Source organism: Telopea speciosissima, chromosome 3, assembly GCF_018873765.1.
Source record: "Telopea speciosissima isolate NSW1024214 ecotype Mountain lineage chromosome 3, Tspe_v1, whole genome shotgun sequence".
Taxonomy (NCBI): Eukaryota; Viridiplantae; Streptophyta; class Magnoliopsida; order Proteales; family Proteaceae; genus Telopea; species Telopea speciosissima.
The window spans coordinates 52,629,604-52,648,798 of NC_057918.1; the positions used below are offsets into that span (position 1 = coordinate 52,629,604).

Here is a 19,195-nt window from a genome sequence, read left to right on the forward strand (position 1 = left end):
AGCGGAAGCGTTTACCATAAAAGTTCATCATGTTCAAACTACGGAGTGATAGATATAGTTAATAGTTTCCATCTTGAGATGACCATGAGGTAACTACATAAAACTTTAAGTAAGACAGATAATGTTATTACAAGGCTCAAGGTCCCTAAAGATAAAATATAAAGGGACCAAGTCCCAGTCATCAGTATGCCCCGTAGGCATAGTCATCAAAAGGATATCCATCGCAGTGCTCCTCAGTCACCGCCTCTGGATCCTTAGTGCCAATGTCATCATAATCTGAGAACTGTACCTTGAGACCAACGAGGCAACCATCACTTGCATCAACATCTAAGAGAGTGTGCACAAAAGGGGTTAGCTCCACAGATCTAGTGAGGGGATGGGGAATGCACAAACACACAGTTCACACATAGTCCATGATGCTTGTAAATGTTAGTATATTTTCCACCTAACACATAAACTAAGTCAATGGTATATGCTACTAAAACAACTCGGGAATCACCATGGGTCACTTATGTTATCACCACAGTGAAATCTCAATTGTTACCAGGGGCCCACGCCGATCGAAGCCACCAAAACAATCCAGAGGCAGACCCTGATGATTAGTGGTCATCCCTGACCTGGCCTCTCTCCCCCACAGGCAACAAGGAGCCCTGATCACCCAACACCTAAACCCCTGTTAGTAAGGGTCGTAGCATAGGGGAAATAAAACCTAACCGCAGTTATACTACATGCAAAAATCCTATCGTCTCGAGAGGTATTCCAAATGCATCAACATCCCATACCATCTAGCACCCGCGTACCAGCACGACACGGCGCATACAGGCCAATATAACAAGCAATAGCAATTTATTCTGTAGGGTTCCAGTATCGGCACTCCCGGCACCGTAACCCGACATAAGTAATGGAATACAATTCACAACAAAAATAATATAATCCATCAATCAAGATATAATGCAAGTATGCAACATGCTTGAATACAATTCAATATAATAATGGATATGCATAGATATAGTCAAACCCAAATAATCATCCAAACCCACTCACCTTAGCTAAGATCTATTTGCTCGAAGGACTGTCGGTCCTCAAAAGCACTTCGATACGCGTTGCCAGGCAAGTTATTATAGCCTAGGGTTAATTAAATCAAAAGAAAACATTAAAAGATATATAAATGGCTATGGAGTCCAGGGGTACTGTTACAACCGCGCCCAGAATTGCTACTAATTATAATTTCTCTCTCTTGTGACATGTAGATTCTACTGTCGTGTACGCTGGTGAGCTGTTTTCACTTGTGGTCAAACCTAGCCACAAGATTATAGACCAGTTCACAGGCCTGCCTGTGGAGGAGAGGTTCCTCAACCGACAATGGGTGAGATTTATTAACGATGACTTCGTTGACCATCCTCCTAGCACGAGTCCCTGGAGTGAAGAGTACCAGAAGGCGTTTCCTGTGTCCCCGCACTTAGACATCTCTTTCGGTGATGAGCTTAGTATCGCGGTCGAAAAACTCTTTGAAATCATGAAGGATACGTCGTGATGGTCGAGGGGTACGATACTGCCCTTGTGAATGTTAATATACCCTCGCCTTGTTGGCCTTAAAGTGGGGGCCAAAGCCCGAGCAATTCCTTTCTACCCCTTACAGCTGCAACGGACGCACGAACGAACTCATAAGACTGCTTCCGTCCGTTAGTCCATCCGTACTGTTTTAGGCTTTTGGGTATCTTCCTCGTGTGGGACCCACACCCCATGCCCCGGGCATCCTACCTAAGCACCTAGACAAGGTGGACCTCACCCTTGGTCTCCTTGAATTGTGTGTATGCTATTTAGGTGGACCCACTTGCCTAAGTTGGCATTTAAATGAGTTTTAACTCTTAAAGCCCCAAGCCAAACAGGCCCTAAGTTGGGGCTAACTATAAAAGCAAAGCTCAGCCATTTATGGGTTAATTACTTCTCCTACCTATCTAAACCGTGGAAGCTTAGAGAGCTTTGAAGACTTTGAAGAGAAGATTAGAGGGAGCTGTGGAGGTGGAAGCCATCCATTGGTTCATCCTTAAGGTGAATCCACTCCCATTCTCTCTCTCTTTCCATTTTCAAGTTTGGAAATCCCCTTGGGATTGATTCCTAGCTTAGAGTTTCCCCTTGGGAACCAAATAATCCCTAATAAATTTCCAATTGAGACCTACTTCCCTCTCCTTTACTGCCTTCATAGCCTTGGTGGCCTGAACTGTTGCTCAAAGCAAAGAGACCTAAAACAAAGTTTGGGAAAACCCGGAGATGGTTCCAATCCCTTAAATCCCCTAAGTCCTATGAAGGGTTAGATGTTTAGGACCCCCAACAAAGGAATGGACTCACCTCCCTAACCCTAAGGAGCCTATGGTCTCAAGAATGGAAGGCTAGAGGTGGAAACCTTTCCAAATCTCAAAGAGAGATTCGATGGATCCACTATCGTGATTCCGTCCGTTGGTCCGTCCGATATAATCCAGCTGATTGGCCTGGGCGGAGCCACGAGCGAATTCACTTGGTAACTCCACCGTAGCTCAGTTCTCTCTCGGGAATGTCTCAGGGTTTGGACAGATGCATGAACGGATTCACTTGGAAGTTTCGCCTGTGAATCCGTTCCAGCTATTTCTCACTGAGTGCTTGGACGGATTCAGGAATGGACTCACCTGGTTGCCTCCATCCCTGAATCCACCGGTGCTGTCTTGGCCTAAACTTTAAATAAATTATTGGGAGCCCTCATGGGACCCACCTATACATTTCTAACTTTATCCTCATGTATCCTCAGACTTTGTAACCTGTACGAGAGTACGTGCACTAAGGTAAATCTTACTGAACACACCGAACAACAAGGAAGCACACTGTGAGTGGGCTTTGGGTGATGTTTGGGTTTGTCATATATATATATATATGTATAGTTTATATGAGTCATACGATTGTGCTCATGCTTGCATTCATTTTTAACATGTTGCATCTTTGCATATAAAACCATGTTGGATACGAATTGATGAGTTGTGGATCTATTTACTTTACTTTATTGTATCGGGCTACGGTACCGGGTATGCTAGTGCCGGCACCCCAGAAATGCTTATGATAATTATTGATTGCCAACCTGGTCTGTATGCATCGTGCTGCGCTGGTACCCGGATACTAGATAGAATGGGACGTTGATGCACCCAGAATACCTCTCAGGACGATAGAACTTACATATAGTATATCTGCAGTTAGGATTTACTTTCCTATGCTACGACCCTTACCAACAGGGGTTTAGGTGTTAGGTGATCGGGGCTCCTTGTTGCCTATGGGGGAGAGAGGCCAGGTCAGGGATGACCACTGATCATCGGGTTTGCCACTGGGTGGCCAGATGGCTTCTACCGGCTTAGGCTCCCTGATGATAATTGAGGTTTCATTGTGGCGATAAGTTAAGTGACCCACAGTGTCTTCCGAGTTATCATAGTAGCATATACCATGACTTAGATTGTTTGTTAGGTGAAAATTTTATTTAACATTACATGCATCATGGACTATGTGTGATTGTGTGTTTGTGCATTCCCCTTTCCCCTCACTGGCTCAGTGGAGCTGACTCCCTGTGTACACACCTTTTTAGACTTTGATGCAGATGGTGGCTATCTGGCTAGTCTAGAGGCCCAGCCGGAAAATTATGATAGTATTGGGCGGAGGAACCCGAGGGTATGTTAGAAGAACATGGCGATGGCTACCCTTGTGATGATTGTGCCTACGGACCGTGATGTTGTTAGGGATTGTCTCCTCTTTTGATTCTTTTGGGGCTTTGTGCCCATTATGAACATTATCTGTAATAACTTATTATTCTTTTGAGTAGTTACGTCATGGTCAGTAGGCGAACAGTGTTAGACTATTATTGTATCACCTAGCTAGCTGAACATATAGTAACTGCTATATATATATATATTGCTTCCGCTTGTATTAAGTCTGACTTTAAATGGAATATTCCTTCCTTTTATGAATTGTAATTATTTGGGTGAGTCCTTGGCTGTTGACTATGGATTGGGACACTGTGACATTGATCTTGGTGGGAAATGGGATGATGCTTGTCATCCTAATCACCCTCTTAACTGTACTTATTCCTAAGCTTGGGATAGGGGCATGACAGCGTGGTATCAGAGCGCGATGCTCTACACCAAACATGGTCTACCAAGGACTCTTGATTTACTCTATACAATAGGGTCTAAATTAAAAGTTTTCAATCGATATAATTGGAATGTATGTAGAACATAGGGAGAAGACTAGCTAGGGTGGAATCTAAGAATCATAGCAAGATAGTAGGGACAACATTAAATTAGAAAGTTAATATATCTATTTATACGTCGAACATACATCCAACTGTTATATTTACTCAACCTCCCTTGGAGATGAGCAAACTACATACAATCTAAGAAGAGAATTCCCAAAATTTACAACTGGAAAACCATAATTACATGCTTGAACAAAAAAAAAAAAAAAGAAAGAAGAGAAAAGACAAAGGAAAAGCTAAATTAAAATATTGTTCTGAGAATATCCATCCAGACCACAAAAACACCAAACAGAGAAAATCAAAAATAACTCTAGCAACCCTGGGATCTAGTCCCTCATCTCATCATCGCCACCCTCATCCTGTTCATCGTTGCCTTCATAGAACAAGTAGGCATTGATGCCATGGATATCTTTGTCCACCCTCTTAAAGCGACGGTCATATGAGGCAAACTGCCCATGTATCCCTGCAAATCCCTGCACCATGTCTGAGTTGAGCTTGGTCATATTGGTGTTCAGTTGACCAAGAGCATCCAGAATAGCACTCATGTCGGAGGTCCCAGAACTAGAGGCTCCAGCAGAAAACTGCACTGGTGCTCCTTCCTCCTTATCATCATCACTCCCCTCTCCACCCTCCTCATCCTCACCGCCCTCTGGGTCCATTGACTCCCCATCACTAAATTTATCACATTTGATGGGCATCCGGGCCAGGGAATTTTGCCCAAATGGTTCCTTGAAGCTCTCTGAAGGTGGCTCATCCTCCAAGTTGACCTAAAAGTACTGGAAGATGCGGGTGAGAAGCCTTCCATAGGGTAGTGTTTTCTTCATCCTGGACTTGAACAAAACCTGCTCCATGTGTCTGATGATGATATAGGGCAGACACACCTGGACGCCTTGGTGCAAATAGTAGCCTAGGGTTGCAGCCCTGAGTGAGGGCTCGGTGTTGTGACCCTTGACAGGGACAAGGTTAGTTTTGGCCAGCATAGTCAGAATCCTCTGTGACTTTCCAAACTCAGTTAAATTCATCCGGTACTTGTACTTCTGATTGGTCAAGGTGGAATACAGGTACTGGTATTCTGCCGTGGACACACAAGTAAGAGGATCGCTCCCTGGTGGGTGGTAGACTCGATCTCCCATAGAGCTGATCCCAAGAATAACTCCCAGCTCTACTTCATTAAAGGAAATTCTTACTCCCTTCATTAAGGAATTTATCCAGAGCCTCGCTGCATCCCCCTGAACGATTGTTAGGTTAGAATAAAAGTGTCCAATCAATTTGGGGTAGTAGTACTTGGGTAGAGATATCATGTTGAACCATCCTAAGTTATCAAACCTCTGCCCCACTTTGAATGCAATCAATTCTTCTGGTATAGCATCCCTTCCCACCTCGATCGTCCGATCGTGAAGTTTTTCAGTGTATAGTCTTTCTGCCTCTGCTGACACAAATAAACTAGTGTCATAGCAAATTGGTGTTGTTGCTGTTGCAGGAGCCTTGCTTCCCCTTATTTTGGGCGCCATTTTTCCACTTTAGTTACCTACACCCAAACAATAAAAAGGACAATGTGAGTGCTTGGTCACTCCAACTCCAACAAGAATATGGAGATTAAATTAAAAACAACAGCAAAGATTAAATACAAATCATATAAATAAATAAAAAGGGGGAATAGTACATCTAAAACATAAAATAAATCCCCTCTCAAAATAGTAAGGTTTGGGATTTTCTTCTAATTCCCATTGAGAAATTTACAATGATACTAAACAAGTAAGAACACCTTCAAATTATAACACATTCATGGAATGTAGGAAGAATTAAAATGCATTTCCTAGTACAAAACCAATTACCCAAAAACAGTGGGGAAATTTTGGTTTTGGGAAGGGTTTAACCAACCCTAGCCCTAATCTATGAGTGTAGAAATGAAAAGACATGTTCACAAATAGATTAAAATCCAAAGAATTAAGGAAAAACTAGGTTCCAATACCTTTCAAGCAATTTAACACCATACAATGGAAAAGAGAAGAAAAATCTAACCAAAAGCCCTAGGAGAAGTCTAAGAACAACTCTAGGAAGCCAAAATGGGGAGAGGACCACATACCTTGAAGAAGAAAGCTCAAATCTTAGGGTAGAGGAGTCCAAATCAACCAATCTAGGGGATAAAATTTCCAACGGACGAAGTGTAGGTCTCCCCTGCTCTGTTCCTCCTCCTCCCCCAAACAAGCTAAAATGAAAATGAAATGCACGGTTTGTATTCTTATCAAAAACATTTGAGCGGACGCACGAACGGATTCACTATCGTGATTCCGCCCGTGAATCCGTTAAGCGTAAAAACTTGACTTTTCACTTGTTGAACTGCATGGACGCACAAACGGAACCACGATCCAAGGATCCATTCGGCTCGGTCTTTTAGGCCAAATTGGACACCCTGAGAACGGACGAACGAATGAACGGACTCACATTCCACATCCGTCTGTTAGTCCGTTCAGCCTAATTTGGCGACGGAGTCATAAACGGACTCAGAGGACTAGTTTTGTCTGTGAATCCGCCCGCGTTCTAAAGGGCTATTGGCCTATGTTTTTTGTTCAACCTCACTTTTAGGGCCTTAGTTTCTCTTGGGTGTTGGTATACAAGCACCTTGTATAAAATTTTGTACTTGTTCCCTTGAGGCCCTTACCTTGCATTTATTTCCCCTTATCTTTGTGCTGACATGTAAAGCATCTTATCTATATCAGGTGCTAAATCATGGTCAATACCCGCAACTAGAATCTTTCCCCTCCTAGGGAGGATGACGGCGATGTCTCTGAGGAAGGTTTGCCTGTACCGCCTCTAGTTAATACTAATGTGGATGTTGTCGCACTCCTGGGGAACATTTTACGAGATATGCAACAGGAACATCGGGACTCCCAAGATGAGCAGCGCACTTTCATGCAAACTGTGACTGCCCAGCTCCAGAATTTTGGACGGGAAGGACCAAGAGTACCACCCCCGGTGCACGTAGTTCCTAATCCCGCAGCTACTTCCACTCCTATCATTCCTCCCCCTGCGCCAACTACAGTTGAAGTCCCTGCAGTGCAAGTATTTCAGAATCCACCTCCTCCCGCTCCGGCTGCCCTACCAATCCGAAATGTGGCGCTAGAGTGGGCTGATGCCTCCAAACTTTTGGAGAAGTTCCAAAAGCATCGTCCCCCTACTTTCTACAAGTTGATTCGCTACTCTATGTTTTCAGCTACCTGGATAAGAGATCTGGAAAGGATCTTTGAGGTACTGTCGTGTAGTGACATTAAGAAGATTCGATGTGCCACTTTTCAACTCCAAGGTGACGCTGATGCATGGTGGCATTCCTCGAAGGAGCACTTCTGGGCCAAGTACCCAAATACAACCTGGGCTCAGTTCACAGAAGCTTTTCTCGAGAATTACTTCCCAAGGAACTTTCGAGAGAAGAAGGAAATCAAATTCATGAGCCTCAGTCAGGGATCCAAGTCGATCCTTGAATACCAACAAGCCTTTGAGGAGTATTTCTACTTTGCTCCGGCATACTTGAAGACTGAGGAAGTGAAAGCAAGAAGATTTGAAAGAGGGCTGAGAGCCTACTTGAGTACTTCTGTGGTACTACATAAGTACCCTACCTATGCGGAAGTGGTTCAAGCCGCTAAGTTGATTGAAGACTAGCAGAGAGAGAACTACAGGGCCATACAAGCTGGCAAGAGGTCGATGTCATCTCATGACTCTAGGGGACCTAATAAGTTCCAGAGGAGAGGGGCCTACACAAATGTAGCTCCAATTCAGTCCCGTAGACCTGATGTGGCCCAGGTTCCTAAAGCTACATCTGCTCCTTATTATGGGACCCAAACTCTTGTATGTTATAATTGCAAGGAGTCCGGTCATATGGTAAAGGATTGCCCATATCCTCGACAACCAGGTTCATGGGCAACTGTGACTTCCAAGGCACCCCAAGCAAAGGCCACTATTCGCCCACTTATTTCTCCTCCAGCAAGCAAGACTCAGGGGCGAGTTTATTCTGTCACTCATAAAGAAGCCTAGTCTGACCCTGGTGTCATCACAGGTATTGTACTCAACCACCTTAGTGAAATTCTTTAAGTTGAGTTTATCATGTTTGGCTATTCGGTGTTTGTCAGGCATGATTTCTGTGTGCTCCTTACCAGCAAATATGTTATTTGACTCGGGAGCATCGTACTCCTTTATATCACCATTGTTTGCTAAGAAACTACCTATTAAACCGGTAAGTATGGAACAAAAACTGATAGTTTGTACACCGATTGGAAGCAAGGTCGAGCTTGACCAAGCCTTTAACTCTTACCCCGTTTGAGTGAGTGACCATGGGCTTGAGGCTAGTCTGATAATCTTGGATATGAGAGACTTTGATATCATTCTGGGAATGGATTGGTTGTCCACTCACGGAGCTAGCCTGATCTGCGCAGAGAGGAAGATACTCTTCAAGCCAGAGGAAGGTAATGAATTTGTGTTCAAGGGTAATAAAAGTCAAAAGCCTAGAAAGAGAATCATTTCGGCTCTCCAAGTTCAGAAGCTGTTAGCGCAAGGTTGTCAATGCTACTTAGCCTCCGTGTTGGACACTGAAGCCAAGATTACACCTATGGAAGAGATAAGTGTAGTAGGAGATTTCCCTGACATCTTTCCGGAAGACCTCACATGATTACCACCAGACCAGGAGACAGAGTTTATGATTGACCTGGTGCCTAGTGCTGCTCCAGTATCTAAGGCCCCATACCGAATGGCCCCATCAGAGTTGAAAGAACTTCAAGAGCAACTCAATGACCTATTGAAGAAGGGCTTCATCAGGCCAAGTGTTTCCCCATGGGGCACACCTATTTTGTTTATAAAGAAGGACAGTATTATGCGTATGTGCATTGATTACCATGAACTTAACAGGCTTACGATCAAGAATCGGTACCCGCTGCCTAGGATAGATGATTTATTCGACCAATTGTAAGGCGCAAGGGTATTCTCCAAGATTGATCTCCTCTCGGGGTATCATCAGTTGAAATCAGAGGTAGTGACATCAGCAAAATAGTGTTTAGATCGCGATATGGACACTACAAGTTTTTTGTTATGTCATTTGGGCTGATCAATGCCCCAATAGCTTTTATGAAATTAATGAACAGGGTGTTTCAAGACGTGCTGGATAAGTACGTCATCGTGTTTATTGATGACATCCTGGTCTACTCCAAGAGCGAAGAAGAGCACGCTGACCACCTTCGCTTTGTGCTGCAGCGCTTGTGGGAAAAGCAAATGTATGCTAAGTTTAGCAAGTGCGAGTTCTGGTTACAGCAAGTGGCTTTCTTAGGTCATCTGGTTTCAGCTAAGGGTATTGAAGTTGACCCGGGCAAGGTACAGTCCATAGTTAACTGGGAGACACCCAAGAATGTAGCAGATATTCGCAGCTTCCTCGGTCTAGCCAGCTATTATAGGAGGTTTATTGAGAATTTCTCAAAGATCTCCACTCGTATGACTTGATTGACCCGAAAGGGAGTGAAGTTTGAGTGGTCAGATGACTACGAGAGGAACTTCTAGGAATTAAAGCAGCGATTGATTTGGCTCCAGTACTTACCATTCCAAATGGTACCGGAGAGATAGTAGTTTATTGTGATGCTTCAAAGATGGGTCTCGACTGTGTTTTGATGCAAAATGAAAAAGTGGTAGCCGATGCTTCTCATCAGCTAAAGGATTATGAAAGCAATTACCCAACTCATGACTTAGAGTTGGCAGCTGTGGTCTTTGCCCTGAAGATCTGGAGACACCACCTGTATGGAGAGAAGAGTGAGATTTACAGTGACCATAAAAGCCTCAATATTTCTTTACTCAGAAAGAACTCAACATGAGATAGAGGCGTTGGCTGGAACTCATAAAGGACTATAATTACACCATCCATTACCATCCTGGTAAGGTAAACATTGTGGCAGATGCTCTTAGTCAGAAATCCCAGACCTTATCCATCGCATCCTTGGTGGTCAGTAAAGAACTTGTTGAAGAAGCTAGAAGGATGGATTTGGAGTTACTAGTAGAGGGTGTTACTCTATCTCTAGCAGCCTTATCTGTGCAATCAACCTTGGTGGAAAGGATTCAGTTAGCTCAGGCCTCAGATGAACGCTTTCAGGAGATCATTGAATCTATCCAGGGTAATACAGCGAGATTTGGATTTCACATTGACAGATGGCGGCGTTCTCATGTTTAGGGATCGGCTATGTGTCCCTAAGGACAATCAGCTGAGAAAGGAAGTGTTATTAGAAGCACATGATTATCCCTATTCAATTTACCCAGGTAGTACTAAGATGTACAAGAACCTAAAAGGACGCTACTTGTGGAGCAGAATGAAGAGGGATGTAGCTGAATTTATGGCCCAGTGCCTCACTTGTCAGCAAGTGAACGCAAATAGACAATGGCCCCATGACCTTCTACAGTCATTACCCATGCCAGAATAGAAGTGGGAACATGTTATCATGGACTTTGTCACTGGACTGCCTCTTACACCCAAAGGTGTTGATGCTCTATGGGTTATTGTCAACAGATTGACGAAGATAGCTCATTTCATTCCAATCAAGGTCACCTATTCTATGGATAAGCTGGCCCGCTTGTGCATTGATAACGTGGTTTGCCTGCACGGAGTTCCAGTTAGCATTATCTCAGATCGGGATCCCAAGATCACATCCAAGTTTTGGGGTGGATTCCAGAGAGCTATGGGCACCTTGTTGAGTTTTATCATTGCCTTCCACCCACAAACTGACGGAGAGTCGGAGAGGACTATATAGACATTGGAAGACATACTCTGAGCTTGTGCCATTGATATGCAGGGCAATTGGGATGAGCACATCTCGCATATCGAATTCGCCTACAATAATAATTATCAAGCTACTATTGGGATGGCACCATTCAAAGCTTAGTATGGGAAGAAGTGTCAAACTCCATTTTGTACTGGGATGAAGTAGGTGAACGACGTATCCTTGGGCCAGAATTAATCCAAGTAACTTGTGAAAAAGTGGACTTGATCCGTGAGTGAATCAAGGTTGCCCAGTCTAGGCAGAAAGGATATGCAGACCAAAGACGGAAAGATCTAGAGTTCTCTCTCGGTGATAAGGTATTCCTTAAGGTGTCGCCCACCAAGGGCGTGATGCGGTTCAGCAAGAAGGACAAGCTAAGCCCGAGATATATTGGGCCCTACAAAATTATTGCGAAGATTGGACCAGTGGCTTATCTGTTAGCATTTCCACCATCTTTAGATGGCATGCACAATTTCTCCCACGTGTCCATGTTGCGGAAGTACGTGCATGACCCAAGTCATGTTCTATCTCAAGAGCCACCAGAGCTAGCAGCGGATATGTCTTATAAGGAATAGCCCGAGAAGATCCTGGACAGCAAAGTGGTGAACCTCCGCAATAGACCTATTCAATATGTAAAAGTGAAGTGGTACAACCACATAGAAGAAGAAGCGTCCTGAGAAGCCGAGGTGGAGATGCGAGCAAAGTACCCTTCCCTTGGATTCTTACAAGGTAAGACAAATTTTGAGGACGAATTTTTTGTAATGTGGGGAGGATGTTACATCCGTGCTCGGAATTACTATTAATTATAATTTCTCCCTCTTATGACGTGTAGATTCTGCTGCCGTGTATGTTGGTGAACTGTTTTCACTTGTGGTCAAACCTAGCTACAAGACTATCGCGGTGGGATTTATTGATGGTGACTTAGTCGACCATCCTCCTAGCACGAGTCCCCAGTGTGAAGAGTACCAGAAGGCGTTTCCTATGTCCCCACACTTAGACACCTCTTTCGGTGATGAGCTTAGTATCGCGGTTGAGAACTCTTTGGAATCACGAAGGGCACATCGTGATGGTCGAGGGGTATGATACTGCCCTTGTGAATGTTAGTATACCCTCCCCTTGTTGGCCTTAAAGTGGGGACCAAAGCCCAATCAATTCCTTTAGGGTTCTGTCCTTTACAGCAGCAACGGATGCACGAACGGACTCATAAGATAGCTTTCGTCCGTTAGTTCATTCATACTATTTTAGGCTTTTGGGTGTCTTCCTCGTGTGGGACACACATCCCGTGCCCCGGGCATCCTACCTAAGCACCTAGACAAGGTGGAACTCACCCTTGGTCTCCTTAAATTGTCTGTATGCTATTTAGGTGGACCCACTAGCCTAAGTTGGCATTTAAATGAGTTTTAACTCTTAAAGCCCCAAGCCAAACAGGCCCCAAGTGGGGGCTAACTATAAAAGCAAAGCTCAGCCATTTATGGCTTAATTACTTCTCTACCTACCCAAACCGTGGAAGCTTGGAAAGCTTTGAAGACTTTGAAGAGAAGATTGAAGGGAGTTGTGGATGTGGAAGCCATCCATTAGTTCATCCTTAAGGTGAATGCACTCCCCTTCTTTCTCTCTTTCCATTTTCAAGTTTGGAAATCCCCTTAGGATCGATTCCTAGCTTAGGGTTTCCTCTTGGGAACCCAATAATCCCTAATAAATTCCTAATTGAGACCTACTTCCCTCTCCTTTGATGCCTTCATGGCCTTGGTGGCCTGAACTACTGCTCAAAGCAAAGATACCTAAAACAAAGTTTGGGAAAACCTGGAGATGGTTCCAATCCCTTAAATCCTCTAAGTCCTATGAAGGGTTAGATGTTTAGGACCCCCAACGAAGGAATGGACTCACCTCCCTAACCCTAAGGACCCTATGGTCTCAAGAATGGAAGGTTGGAGGTGGAAACCTTTCCAAATCTCAAAGAGAGATTCAATGGATCCACGAACGGATCCACTGTCGTGATTTCGTCCGTTGGTCTGTCCGGTATAGTCCAGCTGATTGGCCTGAGCGTAGCCACGAGCGGATTCACTTGGTAACTTCGCCTGTAGCTCAGTTCACTCTCGAAAATGTCTCAAGGTTTAGACGAATGCATGAACGGATTCACTTGGAAGCTCCATCCGTGAATCCGTTCTAGCTATTTCTCACTGAGTGATTGGACGGATCCAGGAACGAACTCACCTGGTTGCCTCCATCCCTGAATCTGCCCATGCTGTCTTGGCCTAAACTTTAAATAAATTGTTGGGACCCCTCGTGGGACCCACCTATATATTTCTAACTTTATCCTCAGACTTCATAACCTATACGGGAGTACGTGCACCAAGGTAAATCTTACCGAACACACCGAACAACAAGCAAGCAAACTGTGAGTGGGCTTTGGGTGATGTTTGGGTTTGTTATATATAAATATGTACAGTTTATATAAGTCCTACGATTGTGCTTATGCTTGCATTCATTCTTAACATGTTGCCTCTTTACATATAAAACAATGTTGGATACGAATTGATGAATTATGGATCTGTTTACTTTACTTTATTGTATTGGGTTACGGTGCCGGGTACGTCGGTGTCGGCACCCTAGAAATGCTTATGATAATTATTGATTGCCATCCTAGTCTGCATGCGTTGTGCCGCGCTGGTACCCGGGTACTAGATGGAATGGGACGTTGATGCACCCGAAATACCTCTTAGGACGATAGGACTTGCATGTAGTATATCTGCGATTAGGATTACTTTCCCATGCTACGACCCTTACCAATAGGGGTTTAGGTGTTGGGTGATCAGGGCTCCTTGTTGCCTGTAGGGGAAAGAGGCTAGGTCAGGGATGACCACTAATCATCGGGGTCTACCACTGGGTGGCCAGATGGCTTCTACCGGCATAGGCTCCCTGGTGATAATTGAGGTTTCATTGTGGCGATAAGTTAAGTGACCCACAATGTCTCCTGAGTTATCATAGTAGCATATACCATGACTTAGATTGTTTGTTGAGTGGAAAATCTATTTAACATTACATGCATCATGGACTATGTGTGATTATGTGTTTGTGCATTCCCCTTTCCCCTCACTGGCTCAGTGGTGCTATCCCCCTGTGTACACACCTTTTTAGATTTTGATGCAGATGGTGGCTATCTGGCTGGTTTAGAGGCCCAGCCGGCAGATTATGATAGCATTGGCACGGAGAAATCTGAGGCTGTGTCAAAAGAATATGGCGACGGCTGGCCCTGTGATGATTGTGCCTACGGGCCGTGATGTTGTTGGGGATTGTCTCCTCTTTTGATTCTTTTGGGCTTTGTGCCCATTATGAACATTATCTGTAATAACTTACTATTCTTTTGAGTAGTTACGTCATGATCAGTAGGCAAACAGTGTTAGACTATTATTGTATCACCTAGCCAACTAAACATATAGTAACTGCTATATATATATTGCTTCCGCTTGTATTAACTCTGACTTTAAATGGAATATTCCTTCCTTTTATGAATTGTAATTATTTGGGTGGGTCCTTGGCTGTTGACTATAGATTGGGACACTATGTCATTGATCCTGGTAGAAAATGGGCTGATGCGTGTCATCCAAATCACCCTCTTGACTCGCTTATTCCTAAGCTTGGGATAGGGGCGTGATAGGTACCATTGGTTTAAATTTTAAACCAAGGCCAAACTCAATTCTCGAAAGATAGCAGCAGTGGTCGATTGGTACTGGGAGATTATTGTCCACTTTATTTTTTTTATTTTTAAGTAATTCGAAGTGCTTTATTTTATTTTACCTTTTCTTCTAAAAAAAAAAATCTATTTTTGAAAACCTCATCTTGTTTCTCTTCTGTTTCAAAGACTGTGCGCCCAATCTAAAGTCCTTCTTATGCTCAAACCCAACCTCTTTTGGTGTCCCTCATAGGATTAAGTTACCTATGATGCTGCATCTTGACTTGGTTGGGTGGAATGGCATATGACTTATCTTTGGAGGTGATCAACTTTGATAACAGGAAAGCGACATAGTGAGTGCCTTGGAAACAGAAATATATAGTAGTCCTCCACTCTACATTAGAATCCAATTGGAGTCGCCCATAGGTGGCTCTTGAAGACTATATGGGTTCCCTTGCTATCAACCTATATGATAACCTTATAGCTTTGGAACCATTGTTTTGATTTTTGAGGGCAATGCACCAACTGTCTATTTATTCCCTCATGTTTTTAGTGAATTTTTTCTAGTCTTTTATTTTTCTTTAATTTTTCTAGGGGAGACCTCAATTTGGGATAGGTGGTTAGTTTAGAATAATGGGAGATACACTTCCACCTATGACTTTGGGGGAAAAATGGAACTATGCTAAGGCAACCATGACTTTGGGGGAAATATTTAAACAGATTAGGGAAGCCAAACGTAGTGAGATAGAGAACAATTTTGCACCAACCCAGTACAATTTTGCTCCCCAACCGAACTATGGGCTTTCAGGAAATTTTGATTGGTCACATCCCCAGACTATCCATGATATGGAAGGATGCCCTAATCTTTATGGAGGTAGCTATGGTGATGAGAATGTGAGTCCTCTATTTTAGTACAATTCTTTTGGCACTTACGATCAGGGGTGGAGTGATCATCCAAATTTCTCATGGGATCAATGGAATAACCAAGCTGGACCACCCAATTTCCAATATCATAGTCAGTTTGGTCCTTCAATGCCCAACCCTCCATTGAATCTCAATAAGCCACCTCTCCTTGCACCGTATCACCAACCCCTTGAGTTTCAGAAAATGGGTGACGAGGCTAGAATGAATGAGCTAGAAAGGACTATTGATAGAATGGAGAAGCAACTCTCTCAACTGATCACCATATTACAGGAGGAGGAAATGGGTACATTACCTAGTCAGCCTGAACCTAGTCTATGTTACCAGATTCCTGTTCCGAATGAACCACCCCATCCCCAGTTTAATGATGTTGAAAGTCCATCACCCCAGTTTGAGGTTAATGAGAGTCACTCCCAACAAGATGATTTTCATGATGATTTATTTGCTGAGATTGAGTCTCCTGAATATGTTAGTGAAGCAAAGTTTGATGAGCCACCTGAGGAAGTACAACTTTTGCCTAAAATTTTTTATTTTAGTGAGCCTAGTGTTTCTACTGATTTAGAATCAGATTTTCATGATAGCATAGAAACCCTGAAAATTCGATCTCCCCCTGTCTCTTTGGAAAACCCAGATAATTGTCATTTTGAGGATTCAATTATCCCACATGTTGATTTGTCCAAACCTCCTAGGTTTAATGATTTTATTGAGGAGGACAATGTTAGTCCTAATACTCTTCAAGCATTTTATTGCGATCCTTATTTGGAAAACCAAGTTATGCAAAGGGCGGATAGTTATATTGCTAGGATTGATTTGAGTAAACCTCCCATTTTTTATGATTATTTTGATGAATTTACTGACATTCATGATCTTTTTTATGCTTACTGCGATCCGTTTTTTGTTGGTTTTTCTAAATATGACATGTGTTCTACATTGCAAAAGGGAGAGTAGGGGAAGATTTATGGCATGAGTTTTAATGCCTTCATTTTCCACTATCCCATGAGGACAGATTTTTCTATTGGATATTTCTCAGTTGTGCTTAACTTCTATATTATTTCTCGCTTTACTAAAATTCATGGTCGAGTGTTTTCTGGTTCTGAAACCCTTTCTACATTTGCCGGCCATGGATTGAGATTTCTTTTGATGCCCCAAGTACTTGTTGTAGAGCTCATGACTCTTCATGATCCTCTTTTTGATTATATCTGGTAAGCCCCTTCATCTCCTCCCTTGTCCTTTTTCTTTATTTTCTACATGCATTGAGGACATTGCATGAAATAAGTGTGGGGGTGTGTGTGAGCTTGCTTATTTGGTAAATTTTGATTGTGGCGGTAGTTTGGTGTTGTGCATACGTTTCTTTGATTGCAAAGATATTTGTAGCATTCATTTACAATTGAATTTTGGGTGTATATTCACTGCAAACACCCACGAGACAAAACTCGTCCACTAGGGGTAACCTAGGGGTTTAAAGGCTTGTTGCACATGCTAAGTGCAACCGTGATTCCTACGAAAGTGAGTTAGGATTTTTTGCATTCTAGATTAGTTTTTCTTTTGCTTTACTTATGGGCAAGTAACGTTCAAGTGTTGGGGAATCGCCAAAAACTTGTTTGAGTTAAAATAATAATCGCAAGCGTACGGATCAATTGTAGCTACGGGTCGAACTCAAGGAGATATACGCCACCCTATTTTACTCACTTTAAAGTAATGCAAAGTGGATCAAATTAAAGTGTTAAATTAAACTAATTAAACTAACAAATTAATGCGTCCTAACTCACAAGCATCTAACGAATTAAATTGGCATGAATTAAATCGGCGTCCTAACACATATCCATCTAACCTATCAAACTAACGCGGATTGGAAGGAATAAATTACAGCCACACACTACAACCACATAAAAAAAAAACAGAAGAAGAAGGAGAATGAGATAGACAAGAGGGAGAATGAGTTTAAGTGTTTAGAGAGTAAAAACCTAGATACTTGAACAAACCTTGCATGGCTTCCTCTTCTAAATCTCCAAGTCTTGTCATCAACTTCGGAACTTAGACTAGAAAGCTTGAAACTAAACTAGAATTATTACAACCAAATTGAAGACATAAAATTAAAGCATGAATCAAAAGCATTACAACCATGGAATTGAAAGCATGAAAGCAAACTAGAACTTAGAAAGCCAAAAACTAGAAGAAGAGAAGAAGAAATTTCACTAATTAATTGAACTAAAAACTGAATTAAAACTAAACTAAAACTAACTTAAAAACTGAACTAGAACTAACTTGTTATAACCCAAAGGGCAAGGGGTATTTATAGGGGGAAGGGAGAAGAGAGAAGAGGGAAGTGGTAGGAGAAATATTCCCTAAGAAAAGAGAATATTCTCTTCTCCTTCCTCCTTTACATTACTTGAATCCCAAGAAAAAAGAAAAAAATAGAAACTAAGAGAGATAAAAATCTTAGCTACATAAACCTTCTATTTTTTTTAAAAGTAACTTTCCTATTCTATTCTTGTGCTTCCTTTTCTTTGTAGATATCTTCTCCAAGCAATGAGATCAAGTCATCTTTGACTTTTCAACCTTCCAAGGATAAGAAAATATTTTTCAAAAGAAATCTATCCCAAGTAGAATTCTAAAAGTGCCCTTGAAAGTTTGGAGGAGAGAGAGAGCAAGGGTGATGACTAGGATTCCACTCACAATTAATGAAATGTCAAATCTGTCCTTCAAAAAAAGTGGAGCATGGGTTGCTTATATGGGCCTCACTGTTGTATTCCTTACGAAAAATCACCCAAAATAGACCAAAATTTCGTCCAATTTGGAGTTCGGGAGCCCAAGATATCTCAAGTTGAAGTTGGACTGCTCCAAAGCCTTCCAAATGGAATCTTTTGGCTGACAAAAAGATAACTTCTGATAATTGTGTTAAGGCTCCTGGAATCCGAACTTCTGCTTTACTTTGTCTCCGGCCAACTATCAATAATTACAAATAAACCCCTATCCACGAAAACGGTTGTAACTTCTTCGTTTCAACTCGGAATCAAGTGTCGTTTGAACCATTGCAAAGCTGACTCGATGGGCTACGCATCCATACTATTAACACCTCAAAATTATGCTAAGGGGCCCACTGTACTCACGTTCAAATTTGACTGATTGGCTTGATTCTTTCAGTGCTCAATCCAAACTTTATTTTCTCGACTCCTGGGCACTTCCGGCTATTCTTAGCATCTTTTGCTCCATTTTCACAAGAATTCACCTAAAACCTGAAAAGCACAAGAAAGCAACGAAGTAACTCTGTCCAATGTGGCAAAATGTATGCTTTATGCCCTAAAATTTCACACATAAATGTGCTCATTAGTACTGGTCCAATCAATAAACCAATGGCAATCGACCAGTAGGGCTACCAGCAGCAAAACTGAAAAGGATCTTATGGTTTTCGAAGATGGCTTCCCACCATAGGGCTCTTAGGTGATGTTCTAATGATTCCCACACAGTTTGGTCAATTTTCAATCAAGGATCTGTAATGGTTGATTGGACTGGTTGATCCAATGAACCCGAGTGACTCAACCTATCACCCAA

The 19,195-nt window shown here is 42.6% G+C and overlaps 1 protein-coding gene across 1 annotated transcript; it reads left to right on the top strand.

The window, feature by feature from the left end:
- The first annotated feature begins 9,388 nt into the window (after positions 1–9,388).
- LOC122655269 (uncharacterized mitochondrial protein AtMg00860-like) lies at positions 9,389–9,748 on the top strand. The gene has a single exon (XM_043849475.1). It carries the CDS (start codon positions 9,389–9,391, stop codon positions 9,746–9,748), a length of 360 nt encoding a protein of 119 aa, XP_043705410.1.
- Positions 9,749–19,195: the final 9,447 nt, after the last annotated feature.